Source organism: Carassius carassius, chromosome 18, assembly GCF_963082965.1.
Source record: "Carassius carassius chromosome 18, fCarCar2.1, whole genome shotgun sequence".
Taxonomy (NCBI): domain Eukaryota; kingdom Metazoa; phylum Chordata; class Actinopteri; order Cypriniformes; family Cyprinidae; genus Carassius; species Carassius carassius.
In genome coordinates, this window is record NC_081772.1 from 13,744,952 (window position 1) to 13,764,944 (window position 19,993).

Here is a 19,993-nt window from a genome sequence, read left to right on the forward strand (position 1 = left end):
GAGAGCATCCAAGGTTTCCCACAGATGAAGTGTGTGTGTGTGTGTGTGTGTGTGTATCTGGCAGCACAGTAGGACTTTGGACTGGCTTACAGATTCTCTGGGGTGGTCCACTGACTAGACAAGAGTCTGATTTTATCCCTGTGTGTGACTGTTAGTGTGTGTTTCTGCCTGTGTGAATGAGAAGGACAGATTGATGGCCACAGTTCTCTTTTCACTTTGGCCGAAACATGCAAATTTGCACTGACATGTGTATGATTTGGGGGGGGGGGGTCAAAAATGAATGAAATGGACAGGTACAAGCCAAGGAAAGAATAAAGAAATGCAAAAAGACTAAACAAGTGTGAAAAAGACTGACGAGGCAGGATGAATGCTTCATAATAATTTTTCTGATCTGTGTGTACATGTTTTTTCAGGTTCAAATTTTGTAACTAGGAAGATCAGTCGCTCTGTGGCGAAGATCCATCTTGGGCAGTTGCAGTGCTTCAGCCTGGGCAATCTGGACTCCATGCGAGACTGGGGCCATGCCAAAGATTATGTGGAGGTACTTAAACATACAAAAAACATTCGGTCTTCAGTTGTGTTGAGGACTTACATATTTAACGTGGTTTTCTTCCATGCACAATATATATAAAATAAAAAATTATTTTATTTATTTATTTTATTTTATTATTTTCAAATGAAATGTAAAGACAGTAAATAATGTCCTTAGTTTTACCATCAGTTCAAGCTCGAAAGAGGAACAGAGTGATGTGACAGACACAGTGATGAAGCTCGTATGTGTTTGCAGTACACAAACCAGGATGGTTAAGACAGCTGACTCCACTGTGTGACCGTCTCTCTCTTCTTCTGTCTCTCTCTCTCTCACATACACACACACACCAGATTGTTATAGCAAAGTCAGAATGACCTCCTGTCCTAGGTTCATGAAACGGTCGTACATAAAATGCGTTGCTGTTCTGTTGTAAGTAAAGTATTCTATAGTCTTTGTTGTAAGTAATCTTTCCTAAATGCATCTACTTTCAGAAGGCCAAATAAAGTGCTTTTGCTTTCGTCTAGATACACACAGCATCTCCCTGACATGGCTGCTTCAACACTAACTGTACCACACCTTCTTTCTTTGCTTATATATTTGGCTGGCATTATGCAAATATTTTCACATAGTGATGTAGACATGTGGGGGCGTGTTTGAATGAGCCGTTTTAGTTGGGTGTGGCAGAGTCTTAACTTTTATAAAGAATATCTCTTTGGATTTGAGACTTTAGTCTTTGCAACTTTACAGATCTTCTTCATGCACCAATAGCTTGTAACACTCCAAAGAGAAAGGAAACATTTAAATTGCATCTTATGACCACTTTAAAAGAAAGCGTACAACTTTACAATCTGTATTCTGTCTCATGTATTTGCTCTATCAGTGTTTCAGCCGCACAAAGACGTCGATATAAAGTCTTGTAAACAATGTCACGTAACATCACATTAACCTCAGAAACAAACATATTCGGTGACCATAAACTGGTTAGTCACCATATAACATATATTCGTTATAATTTTTACTGTTGTTATGTTTAATTTATGTTTGGATAAATCCATCGTTTTTTTTTATGACAGCCACCATTTAAATATTTATATTTAATAAAAAGAATTGAAGTAGAAATATTATTATGTAATTGTAACTTTATTATTTTAAAAACTTTTTTTATTTTAAAAATAATTTTAACAGTTGTATGTTATAGCTTACATATCAATTTAAACCTTCAATATTATAATAATGCAGTACCAAATTACTCATGTATATTTTATGTATATATTTTTTTTCTTGAGAAAATTTTACAAGTACTGTACCTGATATATATATCCAAAATAATCTAAATTGAATAGAATCAAATTGAATTGGTAATCGAATCGAATTGAAAGCTTGTGAATGAGAACTCAGCCCTAATAAATAGTTAGTTAGTTTTGCCCATAATTAAATAAAGTCTGTCAAGGATCCCAAAGCAGCTCCATTGGTGAAAATAAAATGTTTCTCAGTCATATTAGGATTTCTGAAGATCATGTGACACTGAAAACTTTAGCAATGGCTGCTGAGAATTCAGCTCTGCCATCACAGAAATAAATGACATTGAAACGTATATTCCATTTGATTACATTTGTTTTAAATTGTAAACAATTTTCATAATATTACTGTTTTACTGTATTTTATGATTAGCAAAAGAGGCATCTTTCAAAAACATTTAGAATTTAAGCTATACGAGTTCAGAGCACTATAATGTGCACAGCTGGCAAGAAATTTTATATATATCTTACAAAATTTAAGTCATGATAATACCATGCCTACTGTTTAAATGAAATATGGAAATAAGTTTGTTCATCAGTTTGCCTGAATATAATGTTCTATGTTCTCATTTACGACTATTACAACAACTATTTATAACCATGCATTCAGTTTGGTCTGTCATATGTAATGTGTATTTTGACATTGCACTTTCTTTTTCGATTTGCTTGTAATTACCCTCTGAGTGCACAGCCGTGCAGTCATGTTTATCCTGGATTAGAGAGACCTGTTTTCCTTTCAGTTTTTGCCAGAGTGGGAGCTTTAGGTTAGTGTGTGTGTGTGTGTGTGTGTGTGTGTGTGTATGAGTGTGTGCATGCATCCAGGTTTCCTGTGGGAACGCTGGTATTCCAGGCGGCTGAATCATGCAGCCAGGTTTATGTGGCTCAGCACTGGGGCAGATTTCGGGAAATCGGACCAAAGCTGTGAGCGTGTGTATATTTGTGAGAGTCGTGCATGTGTGTAGAGATTGAGTAGAGCGTTGCGGTTCACTACAGAAACAGTCCATGTATTCTACTCCATGTATTTTACCTCCAGGCACACTACAAAAATGTAAAAATCCTTTGTCAGACTCATAGGATTACATTTTTCCAGACAGACAGTACTTCAATCATCTTTTGTTCGCACTGTTGATCTCCGCTCTGCACCTCTTGAAGGCCTCAACTCCATGATTCTTCCACACGCTATTTGAGTCTGTGTGAAATCTTCAGTGAGAGATATGTTTGACAGCATGAGTTTGTTGCAATAGACAAACTTTTGAACATGTCAGCAACTATTACTGTTTTAACTTGTATATATTTTTATCTCCAAATCAGATGTGTGTGTACACTACTGTTCAAAAGTTTGACAGTAAAGACATTTATAATGTTACAAAAGATTTCTATTTCCTGAAATCGCACTGTTTCCACAAAAATATAAAGCAACACAACTGTTTTCAACATTGATAATAATAAGAAAAGTTATTAAGCACCAAATCAGCATATTAAAATGATTTCTTAAGGATCGTGTGACACTGAAAGCTGAAGTAATAGCTGCTAAAAAATTCAGCTTTGGCATGACATAAATAAATTAAATTTTGAAATATATTCAAATGGAGAACAGTTATTTAAAATTGACTAGACTTGACTGCCCAAAAATATTTTATCTAAGATCAGAGCCTTTGCTATGCATGTCTGTGTGCCCGAGTGTATGCTTTTTAGTATAAGTGTACAGATAAGACTCCATGTAGTCGAGGCAGTGGGAGATCAGCAGTGTATGTTTGTGTAAACTCTTGAACCCGCGCACAGTTTTAATTGGCCCGCTGCTTGTATGACTTAATAAGCTGATTGAAACTTGAAGCTTTATAGTTTTATGGAATTCAGACTTTCATGTCTCCACTAAAAACATACATAAAATCAGGGCGCAAATGAAGTGAAGTTCAAAGATTCCTGTGAAAACACAGGCTGAGCTGATAGTGCGAAACTCTCAAAGGGGTCTTAGAGTTTGCTGATGTTTTTGTTATTTTTTTAGATGATTTCACCTTAGATCGCTTTGTTTCTCCAGCAACAAAATGATTTTGTCCTCGTTCTCACCTCACACATCCATCCTCACCGCCAACCAGTTGTGTACTAAAGAGAGCTTGAAGATGAATCATGCTGGTCTTTATGAGAACCCGATGGCCAGTCAAATCACTCATTAGCTCGGTGACCAACTGTACCTGCAATGACCCATCACTCCGAGAGAGTCTTATTTCATGGCCATTGTGCTTTGTGAGAAGACTGCATAGGATTTTCCTAAAAGATTGTTTTCAGAGGAGACTAGGAAACCAGCTGGACATTTTCAACCAATAGGATATTCACATTTTAGAACACACACACACACTTTGGGTTTTTATGGTGAAAGATTATTCTTTTTATACTGTACAAACTACCCCTTAACCTGAGGAAAACATTTCAAAATAATATATGTATAATTTAGTGATTTATAAGCTGTTTTTCTCATGGGGACCAAAAAATATGTACATTTGGTCCCTACAATTTAGGGTTTATCTAGACGAACACACACACAAACATGTTTGCAAATGTAGGGACACGTTAAATTGACAAAAGTGACAGTAAAGACATTTATAATATTATTGTTACATTTCTATTTCACATAAAAACCATTTTTAATTGTCTATACATTAAAAAACCCTGAAACATATGTATGCATCAGGATGAAACCTTAAAATGTATTAAAATACAAAAGTTTTTTTTAATTATTATTATTGTAATATTTCACAGTAATACCATTCTTTGAATAATGAATACAAATAATTATTGCATTTAAATAATTTTTTATCTTATACCAAACATTTTGTCATGTCCCTGAGGCACTTCACTTAGTTTGTACTTTGAGAATGATTCACAAAATATGCAGTGGCTATAGTTTTGGCAAGTATTTATTTGTATTCATTTCTTACAAAACTGCTAAATATTTTATATTAAAAAAAAAACTTTGAAGTCATGTCCCAACTGAACCCTCACACTAACCATTCTACGCCCATAATAAATTACTCTCCATCCATATGAGACATAATTTACCAGAAATGACATCATTCAGGTCTCTTTAATAGTGGTGCAGAAAATGGTTAGTAGGATCATACTTTTTATTCATATTTTTGAGGCAAATTACAGTCAGGGAGGGTACTGTCAAGCTTAACAACTCAACCCCATTACATAAAATTAAGATGGAAAATTATTATTTTTCAACATTTTATTTTAATCCTTAAGTATATACAATGTACTTATTTTATTGCAGTTATATATGGACTACTCTCCTACACTACACAAGGAGCACTGGCCATTTTGTGTGTAAAACATGGTAACTATTAGTGTAGTCTATTTATTAATAGTAATAAAACCAAAATCCCATAGCAGACTAAAAGCACATAGTTTGTGCTAGTTAGGTATGTTCTGGCAGCTGGTGTTGTAGGGGATTGTAGGAATTGGTGCTCTGAGGGCTATTTGGTATAAAGTGGCTGGTTTTGTGTTTGTGTTGTGTTTTTTGGGGGGTGGCGGGTGGTAGGAGGTAGAGACCTTAAACTTCAGTGGCCAGCATCCAGCAGAATAAATAAACACAGCTGCAAGCTGAGACCACCTTAATGTATGTGTGTGTGTGTGTGTGTGTGCGCGCGCACATTCATTCCCTCATTTCATGAGGGAGAACTTGGACTACAAGCTTTAAAACCTGCTAACACACAGATACACACACGTACACACCCACAATATGTAAGGTGATCTGGGGAAAGAGCTGATTTTAAGGTTGTTTTAGCTGAGCATTTAACACAGGCCATTCCTGAACTTGTGTAAAGCTCTCTGTGGGGAGACGAGGTCATACGTGTTTGTGAGCGACTATTAGACTCCTCGACGTGTGTGAGATGATGATGATGATGATGATGAATATGGGTTTATTCCATCGTGAGATATGCATGTGTGTGTTTGTGCATGTGTGTGTGTGTGTGTGTGGCAGCTGGCTGTCTGTGTGATTGACATGGCTGAGATCTTCCCCGCTGTGTTGAGGATGAAAGCAGATGGTCTCATTTCGTTCTCTCCCTTTTTTTTTACTCCTCTCTTCACATGCCCTCTGTAACCAGAATCCTCAACTTTCAGCCTCTCACTGAGCTGAACATATGAGGGAGAGGGAGAGGAGAGATAAGGAAAGGAGGAAAAGAATTATTGAGTGGAGGAGAATTTTAGAAAGTGGATGAAAGAGATGAATTTTATCACATTGTTCTGTTATCATGCCTGTGTTTTGGCAGTGGAGAACAGAAAATAAACATGCCAATACAGCCTCAGCGGGTTAAGAAGCTCTTCTGTTGCTCATATGCATTCAGACTACCAGGGTGTTTTTATCTTTTTTGTGGCTTTATACCGAAACCGATTGAGCTGATTACTAAAGCAGCATTTTTAGGCCTCTTAGGCACGTTCCTGACTCGAAGGCTGTTGCAAAGGTCAGATTCTTAAACATGATTCCTCCAAAGATACTCAATTTTGGTCAAATCCTAAGGTGGCATCAAATTTAAGGGCAGGAGTCAAAAGGAGTGGATATTATATCATGAGTATGATGCCACGAAAAAATGTTTAGTGTATAGTTATAGTTATATTTTTGTAAAATAAAACTATTATTTTATATTATCCAAGGCTGCATTTATTTAATCAAAAATACCTTTTAATTTATTTTAAGATGTAATTTATTCCTGTGATGGCAAAGCTGAATTTTCAGCATCATTACTCTTCAGTGTCACATGATCATTCAAAAATCATTCTAATATGCCGATTTGGTGCTCAGGAAACGTTTCTTCTGCTGTTTGTACAGTTTAATATGTTTGTGGAAACCATAATACATTATAACAGAACAGCATTTATTTGAAATAAAAAAAAATATCTTGTAACAATTATAAATGTATTTGCTCTCACTTTTGATCAGTTTAATGCGTCTGCTGAATAAAAGTATTCAATCTTTCAAAATAAATAAATAAATAAAATCCTCATGACCATAGACTTTTGAATGCTAGTGTATATAAACTAACGATATGTAAAATCTAAGTGAAATTTATTTTCTAATTTAGTTTGTTTATCGTTGTTTATCTATTTCACAATTAGCTTAGCAACATGCTAACGTCAGAATTCTAAGTCTAGTCTCCTGTGCGGAGTGCTATTTTTGTACTAACCTTCTGCCTATGTAGAGCGTTCCAAATTGGTAATTTCTGAGGTTCCATTACAGTTAGAATGTTGCCTACGTAGGCGGTGGGCAGAAAGACAGCCCGCTAGGTTTTGGAACAAAACTTGTGTCTCTTTCTTCCTTTGCACACACGCACCGTTTCTTTTTGATTTAATGGGTCTAGGGACGGATCCAGTCTAATGGTCTGCGGTCTGTTCATTCTCTGGAATAGATATGAAGACTCACCACGTCCATAACGCTGCTGTAATATCAAGCTCCCTCAGCTAACGTCTGTTTTCTCTTAGTGTGGAGTCACACCCACATGCTCTTGATCCCAGACCTGGCTGACCCCTCCGTCACCTCTCACCTTGTCTTTTCAGACCTCCTATGTCGCTCCTTTTTCTGTCCATTTCATTTTTCTCTTGCGTAATCAGCAGCCAAAGTCTGTCATTACAGTGGAGACACTCACACACACATGCATATTTATTCACACTCCATCATTCAGTGGAGTCACATATTTACCCTGACAGCTTCTATAATAAGCGTCCGAGTTTTTGTCTTTTGCAACATCGAGACCAAATAAGCAAATCTAACCCTCTGTTGACTCACCACAGAAAGTAACGAGGGGTGTGTGCGTGTGTGTTGTGCCATTCATGACTGTGTACCACGGTTTGCAACAGCCCACATTTTCCCACTTTCCATGTTAGCACACCAGTTTTCCATACGGCCGGGTCTTACCGTGACACGACGTTACAGCAACGTTAATCCTCACCAAAAAAAGCAGTGTTTAAGTTTGTGTGTGTTTGCTTTGTGTTTGCCATTAAACAAAGGTACACATTTTTCGCTGGTTTTAATAATAATACACACTGCTGTGACTATCTGTGAGTTAAAGGGATATTTCACCCAAAAATGAAAATTCTGTCATCGTTTCAAAACCTGTATGACCCTCTTTTTTTCTGTGGAACACAAGAGAGAATATATTTTTTTAAACTATTATGGTGGGTTTGTTTTTTTGTTTTTGTTTTTAGTGCGTGTGTCTATACAATAAGTGAGAGTTGGGTCTAATGTTATTTTGGAGACCATTGACTTTCTTTGTAGGAACAGAAACCCAAAGTCATAGAGGTTTGGCATCATATGATGGTGAGTAATGATGACAAAATTTTCATTTTAGTGTGAACTATCATTTCAAGTCTGTACATGAGTCTTACAATAAATTTAAATTTCTTCCTATTTATAAAGTCAGACCTTTGGGGGTTTTGGTTGTTGTCAGTGACTAGCATGTTCATACTGTGTTCCTGTCAAGGGAATTAGACTATAAAATGACAAAAAAGTGACATGAAACATGTATAAATAAATCAGATTGAGTCTCACAGCAGTGCAGGTGTGAGTGTGTGTTTGTGTGTGTGAGATTCAAGACTTAAGAGAGACCTTGTTTGTCCATTAGAGCGTGAGAGGAGTCCAGACCGCACTGTTTGAAGTGATGCAAAGTTCTAGTGTGTAAATGTATGTGTGTGTGTGTGTGTGTGTGTGTGTGTGTGTGTTTGTGAGTTGCATTAACTTACTGGAAATGAAAATATCCATGACATCTGTCATGTTATTCCACTCATAAATAATTCATATTTGCTCTCTCTCTCTCTGACTCTCTTTTTTTCTGACTCTCTTTTTTTGCTTGTCTTCAGTTTTGTCCTGTAAAGCTGACAGATGTTTCAGTATCTGTCACACCTGTTGATTTATTTATCCAGAGTCACACGTGCGCGCACACTTTTTTTATTTCTATCACAAATTATTAATAAGCAGGAAAGACCATATATGCTGTACATTATTGGATGGAAAACTGTAAGCGCACACAGGCCCTTTGCTTTTGTAATGTTGGGGTTTGCCAGTAAAAACAATAGTTGTTAGGGCAGCATATGTCACATGGACACACATACACATAAAGTCACTCTTGCTGAGTTTTGCTTTAAAAAGACTGGGGGAACAAGTGACACAGAAGAGAGATTCTGTGTGTGTGAGAGTTTGTGGTCAAGAGAAAGAGACCGTTTGCCAAATGGCATCTGTAAGCAGAGAAAAGTGTACAACTGTAACACATAATTTCGGAAACAGAGGAGAAGGAATATAGTGTGTGTGTGTGTGTGTGTGTGTGTGTGTGTGTGTAAGTGTGTGTGTGTGTACTGAGCTCTTGACCTGTCTGTCTGTCTGTTGAGAATAGAAGATAAGTGTACTGCTTACTGCCTATAAGTACTGTATACTACATACTACTTTATATATATATATATATATATATATATATATATATATATATATATATATAAACAGGCATGAACAGGCACCAGATACTACATACTACTTTTTGAAATTAGTATGTGTGAAGTAGTATTTATTTATACTACTTTCTTTGTAAACCGTGATATCTTCTACCGCTCAAATTTTTTGTGTCAGAAAAAGGTTTTTCTTTTTAAGAAATTAATATTTTAGGTTTGCAAGGATGCATTAAATTGTTCAAAATGGACAGCAAAGACATTTATAATGTTGCGATTTTTTCTTTCTTCTTTCAAACAAATCCTGTCCTTTTGAACTTTCTTATTATCACAGTATCTAGAGAAATTTACATTTACACAGAAATATTAAGCAGCATTGAATAATAAAAAAAAAATTATTGCGCATCAAATCAGCATATTAGGATTATGTGACACTGAAGACTGGAATGGCTGCTAAAAATTCAGCTTTTCTGCCAGTTCAATAAATTAAATTTTAACATATATTAAAATAGAAAACAGTAATTTTAAGTTGTACAAATATTTCACAATATTACCTTTTATTGTTTTTTTTCTTTATTTATTTCTTTTCTTTTTTATTCGAATAATATGCAGCCTTGATACATATGTTAAAAAAATATTTTCTTTTGCTTTTGACCAGGAATGTCAAACTCAGTTCCTGGAGGGCTGGAGCCCTGCAGAGTTTAGATTCAACCCTAATTAAACTCACCTGATCAAACTAATCAAGTCCTTCAGGCTTATTAGAGAACTACATGGTATGTGTGTTGGAGCAGGGTTGGAGCTAAACTCTGCTGGACTCCGGTCCTCCACTGCTTTAGATTGTCTACAAATGTTAAATCTTCAAATAAAATGTAAAGGTTACCACTGCATCTGTCTGAAAAAATAAATGCAGTGATTCATTTATAGTTATTTTCAAAGCATTTAATGTACTCCAATTATACAAGAACTTTGATATTGCTTAATTAATTTGAACAAGTAAATTCCTGCTAGAAACTAACCAAAATTAAAAATAATTTGTTTATAATCTCTGCACAGGAGATTATAAACACTTGCTGTTGTTTCCAAACAAAAGGAAATAAATCTGTATCGGTATCTGCATCGGTTATCAGCCAAAATGAGTTGAAAATGATCGGCACATCGGATATCTGCAAAAACTAATATTGTGCATCCCTATATAATATATAAGTCATATTATATTTATTTATCCCTTTATTAATTTCTATATTATATTATTATATCAAAATAAATACAAAAACAAACATTAGTGTGTGTGTGTGTGTGACCCAGAGCTATGTGCATGTTTGTAATATCTATAATCTGGCGAACAAATGTAGAATGTAATAAATCTGTAGTAGCTCCTGCCGATCAGCCCACACTCACCAAAACAGGAGAGCTCAGCTTTCTCCTTTGAGAGTGTGTGTGTGTGCCGTCCACATTTACACAGTCTGCTGTTGGGTCATCAGTCAGCTGTGGTAATCTTTGTGATGACAGGCGCTGGTTTTAGCAAAGAATAGAGTTTCCATAGCAATATGTGACCACGTCAGCGACGGACACAGACTGCCATCAAACTAGTGTCATGTAGGAGGAGGGAGATTTGTGGAGCCTTGGCATGCTGTGTGTATTTGAGTTTTTGTGTGTGTGTGTGTAAATGTGTTTGTGCACAAATGTATTTATACATGTGGGTAATATCATGCTCTGCTATATGTCTGTCAGTGTGCCCGCCTCAAATTCAAAAGCATCCTTTCGGTGATCACAGGCTAATGTAACTGGCCATCCTTTGAGTGCCCGTTTGTGTATGTAACGAGGTGATAAGTGAGTTAATGAGTTTTCTTACCTTCTCACCCACTGTATCTAATGGAGCATCTCGCACACTTAACTGACATGTTTTAAAATGATGCTTTCAGGACCCTGTCATCTTTCATCACCTTTGTGTTCACGAATAGATTGTTAGGAGTTTGTTGCACGTCTGGGTTCAGTAGTCCTAGTGGAGTTGCTTGGGAAGTGAACATGATAGCCTTACTATATGTGCTTACACACAAACACACTTTCACACACGTATGTCCTTATCCGACCCCATCTGACCTGGCCGATCCAGTCACCTCTTCATCTGGTTCTGCTTTGGCCCTCCCTTAGGGCCAAGAAATAGTTAAAGAGCAGTGTGTTTCCCTGGGGCCACATTTCACAGGTGCACCACTGTTTGTCTCTTGCCCTTTACATTCATCTTAAATAATAGAAAAAACAAATACGGCTTTACCCAGAGAAACAGGACCCACTCTGAGCTCCATGCAAGTTCCTGAACCTCCATGTTCAATCATGCATATGCACAAACTTCTACACATCTGTCTGTCTGTGTATATATTTATCTGTCTTACTCTGTCTATCTGTCTCTCTGTCTTTTGGCCTTTCTATCTTATCTATCTTGTCTGTTTGTCTGTCTTCCTATCTATTTATATGTTTATTTGTCTGTCTGTCTGTATATTTATCTGTCTGTCTTTCCATATCTCTCATGTTGTCGATCCGTCTGTCTATATGTCTTTCTCTCTCTATTTATTTGTCTATCTAGCTTTTTAGCTATCTGATTTTTTATTTATTTTTTTATTTTGTTTTGTCTTTGTATAATTTCATACATTCTGTTTTTTATTATCATTATTCACCAGTCCACATGTGCATACACACACACAGACATTGAAGGAAAAACAGTTGCTCTGGCTATAAGACACAGTAGTTTGAAGGGTCTGGTTGGGCCAGTGAAACTAAAGCACTTTTTCATGTCATGTTTAAACATCTTAATGACACTGCAGTCTGCCATCCACCCCCCGCATTAATCATCTCTGCACTTACGTTACACACTCATGCAGTATCCAGATGTGCGTGCTGATGCGTTTGACTGGATAATAGGCTTGGTCGGACTGTTTAATGGTCAAAGTTGCTGCTTTAGGGTTTAGGGGTGAAAGGTCAAACATTGCTCTGCCGATTAAACCTGAACAGTGGGTGTGGGGGCTTGGGTATGCACTTTAGTGGGTGGCAGGATCCTTGATTACTTGTAAATTCATCCACAGAGCAGATTAAAGAATCTGAACTAAAGAATAACCTAACTTATTATGCAATTCAGCACTTTATGGTTTGTAGCTTTACAGTCAACCACACTCTGAATGTTTCTCACATAATCTTTACCATATTGATTTAACGTCATATAAATTTATATTTGAATAGCCAAAAAATAGGTTCATGCGAAATGGATACTCTGACACACATAAATAATCTGGACATTATCAGCTATGACATGAGAGAAATATAATGTTGGTTTTCTGTGGGTTTGTTGGGATGTTTACTAATATATATTCCTCTTCTGGGTGAAGGTAACGTAGTTATTGAATCACTATTTAACAGGAGTGTTGACAAACAAATACACTTCATTATTGTGTAAAAGTGTGTGTGATGGAGAGAGGGAGTGAGAGAATGCTAACATTTGTGTAAATGGTTTGAATGGTTCCTCTGTTTAAATCTTAGGAAATCGGTAGAGACTGGCTGCTAGACTGAGTGAGTGCTTCCTGTCTCTACAGGAAGTGCTGGCTTTAAGGAGGAGGAGAGGTCATTTAGAACAAGAGTGTGAGTGTTTGTGTGAATGTGTTATCTAGATATCTATGTGTGTGTGTGTGTGTGTGTGTGTATGGGCTGTAGGGGGAAGTAGGGTAAGCTGTGCCACATTTCACTTAAGTTGTTCTGTTGGCAAGGAGGAACAGGTAAAACTCGCATACCTAATTATAGTTCAGGATGTCTGCTCTCAACTGAAATTAGAAAAAAGCTTATAACATAGAGCCATAGAAATTCATAGACTGACCCTTGTTAGTGGTAAGCAGTGTCTTGTCGAGATTTTGGAGGAAAATTTTTTGAAATCATCTTTAAATGATTTCTACATTTTCAACATGATATATATTTTAGACCTGGATACATTTGCATTGACATTATTTTTACTTGCCGTGTAGAATATTTACTTTGTAAATGCAGTTTTATCAACCACAATTAATTAATTACTTAATTGTCAACCAATGCAAATATACAATCTGGGCTTTTTTAATGCCAAAAATCCATGTTTTGTAGATGTATTGCTTCTGAGCTTCATGTTTGTTGTCATTATCATTATAAGTTTCTCTGCAACGGCTCTGTTCATTATGTCCTATGGACTTTTTTTATTTTATTTTTTATTTTTTGCAGTGTTTAATCAAAAAGTAATTTGTCTCATTTCAGGCTACATAGCCAAACACAATCAAAATCTGATCACACAAAGCATGTGGGGTGTGCAGGAATCCTGAATACTCTATACACACACACACACACACACATGCACAGCTGGGTTTTGTTATAATCTTTACAGTAGCTGATTCTAGCTCTATGTTATTAGAAATGTGTTGTACTGCTGCTGTAGCTCTAAATTTATGCAGTACAGGTGTTGAAGAATCGCACACACCATCACGCTCGTGATCTATAGCTTCTACAATACATACAGTCTGGTATTTCTCCTCTTCCCTTGACACACACACACACACACACAGTCTGACTACTGACTCACACACACTTCCCTACAGGTTGAACATATCACAGTCTGTCTCGCTGAAATTGCAACATATGATTCTGATTTCAGGGCCTTCAAATCCAATATGAAAAAAATGTATTTCATTATAACTTCATATATTTCTAACTGAAGTCTGTGTGTTTTTGTGCACACATGTATATCCCTGTACGTTTGTGAGGTTGGATGTTTCATTGAATGTGTTTGTTTACATCTCACAAGGTGAGTAGAGAGTGGTGGGCTTGTGTGTGTGTGTGTGTGTGCGTGTGTGTGTGTGTGTGTGTGTTTATATGTTGGTAGATATGGTATTTCCTTTCTGTGTCCAGATTGTTGGGATGAAGGTTTGTCTAGGCAGGAATGCCGTTTAAATGGCTCCGTAATATCAGAATATTTTGGCAACAGACTTTTAGCGCTATGACCAAACTTCCTCTCTTGAGGAATTGAATGGTTATTTGGCATTAACAACTATTTTCAGATCATTCTTAAATCAGAGTTTCAGACCAAAGATGAAAGTTTCATGTGGTCTGGTCTTTTTTTTTTCTTTTTTTGGCAGCCTTTTTAAATAAAAATGTGTCTTGTGGTATTACCTGTTGACTTTAGAAATGTTTTCAATGAAAGATAAAATCTGTTCTTTTACATTGCGAACATAAAAAGCAAAATGCATATTGAATTCTTTATTCATACATGAGCTTCTGAGATACACATCCAGATATGCACACATAGGGAATATAGAATAACTGAATCCCAGCTTTCCATGATCAACAGTGATCTAAAAGTGGAAAGTTACATTTTACCCAGCATTCCTGACACACAACCTCATAGTTCACATACATTCACAGTCACACAAATGGGTATTTATTAAGGATGCACAATATCTCCGTATCCAATAACACGGTTAGTTAATGGTATTATCATCATCATCATCACAATTTTATTATTATTATTATTATTATCTTATTTTTTTCCATTTGAGAAGTATACTTTTTCCCAAACAATAAAGGATCCATATTTACCATCTTTTGATGCCTTATCTTATTTTGAAGCACATGATTTTATGGGGTCTGAATGACAAAATGAATATTAGTCATCCTTTTTGTTTTAAAAACAAATAATTTATTGTATCTGGAAATTTCTCTCTATCAGTGCATCCTTTTTTATATTGTTTTGTTTATTCTCATCACTCACACACACACATATTTTGAGGAATAACCTTGAGGTGTTTTGTAAAACGGTGTGTTTGACACTGATTGTCATCTGTGGTAATGATTAACAGTCGATTCTCTTTGATGATGTCCATTTTGTTTAAATGGTTAGATGCCATCAAAAGCACACGCATGTTTCATTAACGCCTGTCATCATTTTTGAAAAGACTTTTTAAAAACGCTGAATCTGACAAAATTAATGAATTAGAGTGAAATATGTTCCTTGTGGTGCACAAACACACATGCACTAAGCCGCTACGTTCACATAAACACACCACCCATTTCCCCGATGACTCACTTTCACTCTTAAACACTTTTTAATACACACATGACGATCTCAGGGGTGGTCTGATGGACCCTGGGAGTTGTCAGCATATTTTATAAAAACACCACCAGAGAAGAGCGCTTTCTTACAGTTTGTTTGGTTTCTTTTTAGTTCTCCGATTTCATTGGAGTCTGCAGGAGTCCAGAGGAACAGCCATACTTGTGTGCGCACACCTTATTGTAGTTGTAGTTTTTCCCAGGCTAATAAGGTTTTAATTAGGTTTTAAGCTGTATATTTGAAATAGACTGACAAGAGATTAAACCATCCCAGATCGGGTGTCTAACTCCACCCATCCTCCTCAAATGAAATCAGATCTAGTATAGAACCGCTGCAGATATTAAAGCTGAATTAAACAAACAGATATCCGAGGTTCAGGCAGTGCTGATCTTTAACAGTTATCAAAACAGCACATTCTGTACATTCCTCCACCGCTGCCAGCACCTCGGGCCAAGTGCAAAACACTGATGAGGCTTTTGTCCTCTCTTCCTTATTCTTCAGACAAAGAATTTGACAGTTTATTGGTTGGTGATTGTGTTTTGGCCTCTTTCATGAGTGGGTTTCAAACATTGGGCAGGAACTGGCTTCCTCTCTACCCGAATTAAAACCTGAAACCAACACTTCTTATTTCCTTTAGAGGGCTTCCTTTGTGTTGTGAATATCACTGCTAATCTGTAGATTAGAGATTCGGACTTGTGGATGTCTGCCGATGTTTGTTTAAGCCTGATTGTTGGTAAAGTGAGATGATAACACTGTCTGTATGTGAATGTTTAGATAAACAGTTGAATTGTGCCTTTTAAAAAAATTACAGAGTTTAATGTCCGCACAATCACCGCCATGCATTTATTTAACCTGATATAGACACGTGCCAGCTTGCAAATTCACTGATTCGTTACCCAAACTCCTACATAATCACCATAATATCATCAGATGGTTCGGATTGGATCTAGTGTCACTGATAGCACTAGATGAGGAATTTTAACATGTAAGGCAAAAACTACAAAAATGTAAGGAATATGTGCATAGCTGATGCATTACAAACCTTTCTTTAATGTGTTTTTGTTTATTTTTTCGTCAATTAAAACTGTCTATGTAAGCTATGGACGAGATATTAAAACAAACCTATCAATCAACTGAATGATTATAGAATATCAGCAGCTGGTAACTCTTTCTATAATGTATTCATTATGAAGATGTTCATGATGCGGTGGTAATTCTGTGCATGTAAATAATTGCACCCGCCATTGTAATGCATTATACTGCTTAAATATTTTGGTTTATACTTTTTCAATTAGTTGAAAAAAATCGAGTTAAATTTTTCTGAAGGTTCCAAAGCAGAATCACCTTTTCCTCCACTTCTTCTCTTAATAATAATTACTATATTAATAATCACAGTATAGCTATTTTTTATCTATGTAAAAAAAAATTGTGAACAAAGATGAAAATAAACATTAGAACAAACATAATGTAAGAAACTAATTAAAAAGTGCATTACTTTTTTAATGTTACATCTAAACATAAGCATTCAAGAAAAAACAAATAGACTAATTAAATGTAAAAATCACTTTAGTACATTTACTACAAATAAACTGATTATTAAAATTACAAAAGCAGTTCAATCAAGAACAGCGAGTGATTCCCTCTTTTCTTTTATTGTTAGATTAACATTAATGAGGCCGACACCCTCCATATTAAGACCTACTGTAATGCACAGATCTAATATGTTACACATCAGCTGTTTTTCCCCAATAGTTAACTGAATGTTCACTTAACAGATTATGTTTGTGTGAATACTCACTAAGTCAGATATTCTGAAATACTGTAATTCTATTTGTATATGGGATCGTGCACTGTCTGAGAGAGAGTTTTTGTGTTTACATCAGCAAGGGTTTGAACCTCACATTTCACTGGTACAGACTCATGCCATCAAGAATTTGCTATGAATATTCACAAAGCTGGAATGCTGTGCTTTACAACTATACCAAACTTGTGCTGAGTCGTCACTAAGCGAGACTAAACAGAACACTTTTTTTTTTTTTTTTTGCTGTAGCTCAAAATCAGCCTGTGCGCATTCTGACTCATTTTACCAGCACGGGCCACATGTTGTATCATAACAGTGCTTACAAATATTTTATAAAACATAAAATTATATATAGGCTTTATAGAAAAATTACATAGTCTTCTGTTTAGATGTGCAAAAAAAACCTCTAAAATTTAATCTGGCAATAATTGTCTTCAAATTTGATGAAGGCAGCCAATTTGTATTTAATGGCTGTTTAAATTTTTTCAATTTTGAACAGTTTCTTTGAGAAGAGGTTTCTTCAATTTTCCATTTAAAGCGGCTTCAAGAAATGTTTAAAAAAAATCTTTCTCATTAATTGACTTGTTGATTAGTGGACAACTAGTTGACCATCCTGACATATCCGTAATTCTGGCTTGATTTTTGTCCTAACCTTCACTGTTTTGAGATATTTTCTTGATTCATTGCAGATTTCAAATCAAATCTTTTGCTTTGCTGCTTTATTAAATGCACTTTTGCAGAGACCTTTATGCTTATAGCACTGATTTTTCTGCATCTCAGCCCGAGTGAAGCCGGATCCTTCTGTCTATCTTTGTGACGCTGCTAAGACAGGCAAGAAAAGAACCGATACACATTCACACACCTCTCTTTGTTCATTGTACTCCAGGCTTTAAAAACTCACCTGGGGAAAGCATCAGCAGTAAGATTCGCCAATACGGCATGCCTCCACAAATACTACTGTCATCACACTGTCTCACACACATTCTCTCACACAAAGTGTTCATTGGACAGAAGTCTTGGCCACATAAATGTTCATTCTATCTGTCTTGCACACACACACACACACGCACACACATACAAATAGATTTAAAAGCTTCTTAATGTGTGAGAAGATTCCCGACAGTGTTACAGCTTGACCTTTCACTTTTATATGAGCACACAAAATGAAACCACCTGTGAAACAGACAGCAGAAGAACAGAGAGAGGACGTGTGTGAGTGTGTGTGTGCGTGATGTTGCATCTGTGTTTATTGCGAACATTTATAGAAGGCAGTGTTGAACTCTTCTGTTTTCCCATTTGAAGAATTTCTGTGGTCATAGAAGTTGTGTGCACTGCTAATGGATGTCTATGGGAGTGTGTGTCCCTGCTCACACACCTGTTCCTCATTTTCCAATTTGTAACCAATCTGCTCTCAACGAGGGGCTAAACGGCCCTGATAACCATCTTGACTGCTCTCTCTTTCTCTCTCTCTCTCACACACACACACACATTTCACTGTCTGGATGCATATGAGTTCTAGTCAATAAACTGCATCTGTAACCGTTTTTTATCTTTCATCAGATTAAATTATAGTTTCTTCCTGTCTCTACTGGTCAGTCATTTTCATGATCGATATAACAATCTACAGTTTGGCTCTTCAGCCTCAATGATAGTGAAAAGTGTACCACTCAAATCTACTATAGGACAGTGATTCACTGCGTGCCTCTTGGGATATACTTTAAAGTTTTTTTTTTTATAAAATAATTTAGAAAATTGTAAATTGATAAAAATATATATTTTTTTTAATTATACAAAAGTATTTTTAATATAAAAATATGTATATCAATTATTAATTAAAAAGTAAACAGTTATTTGAAAAGATGTCAAATATAAAATAAAATAATGTTAACAATGGAAAAAAATCTAAAATGAGTCATTTTAAACAATGACATTTATTTATATATATATATATATATATATATATATATATATATATATACACATTTAAAAGCAGATATCTGAAGGGATGTCAAATATAAAAAAGGATAAATAATGTTTAATAAAAATACTGTTAATAAAATAAAATGTATATAAAATAAGTATTAAGTTAGATATAAAGGATTTTTTTTATCTATTTATCTAAATTTTGTGATGGAAACGCTGCTTTATCCATTAATTTTTTTTTTTTTTTTAATTCATGAATATTTGGATGGAATTTTTAGTACAATGTCGCTTTAGGAGACGTTCTGTTCTAATATGGACCATCAAACAGATCCATCATGCGTCAGCTCAGATGATCTGACTGGAACTATTCCATGTTTTTCACGTGTGTAATGGTGAACTCTGTGAAACAGTGTTGTAATTTTTGTGTTGCCCTGCACAAGTAACGTGAGCTGTGTGGAAAAGTTCATTTAAAATAACATTAATGAAGTAACCTGGTGATCCACAGTCAAAAACACACTCATGGTCTCTCACACTCAGTCATTTAGTGGTCAGTGCTAACTCTCTCTCTTTGTCTGCTCTTTCACACTGTCACTCTCTTTCTCGTTCAGTGTATGTGTATGTGAGCAAGTGTCACCATATGACAGCCTGTCTCAGATTAATTCAAACCACCTGCCTTAAACAGAGTACTTCTGTGCTCCATACAAAAAAGACTGTGTCTGTGTGTGTGTTGTGGTGGGTAGAGTGGAGTATTTAAACTTTCAGCAGCTCCAAAAATAAAAATAGGCTTTAAAAAACAGGCACCCTTCTAAACCAATGATTCCTGGAGCTATAGAGTCTGTTCCAGGCTGTGTATGTGTGTGACCTTCCCGGTGGACAGTTATGAATAGTTATAT

At 35.9% G+C, this 19,993-nt stretch overlaps 1 protein-coding gene across 1 annotated transcript in view; it reads left to right on the forward strand.

The window, feature by feature from the left end:
- The window catches only part of LOC132091875 (GDP-mannose 4,6 dehydratase-like), a 61,920-nt gene that overhangs the window by 27,358 nt on the left and 14,569 nt on the right, over window positions 1-19,993 (forward strand). Inside the window, exon 7 of the mRNA XM_059497962.1 lies at window positions 414-541. Within this exon, the coding sequence (XP_059353945.1) occupies window positions 414-541 (128 nt within the window). The remainder of the gene's footprint in view (window positions 1-413; window positions 542-19,993) is intronic.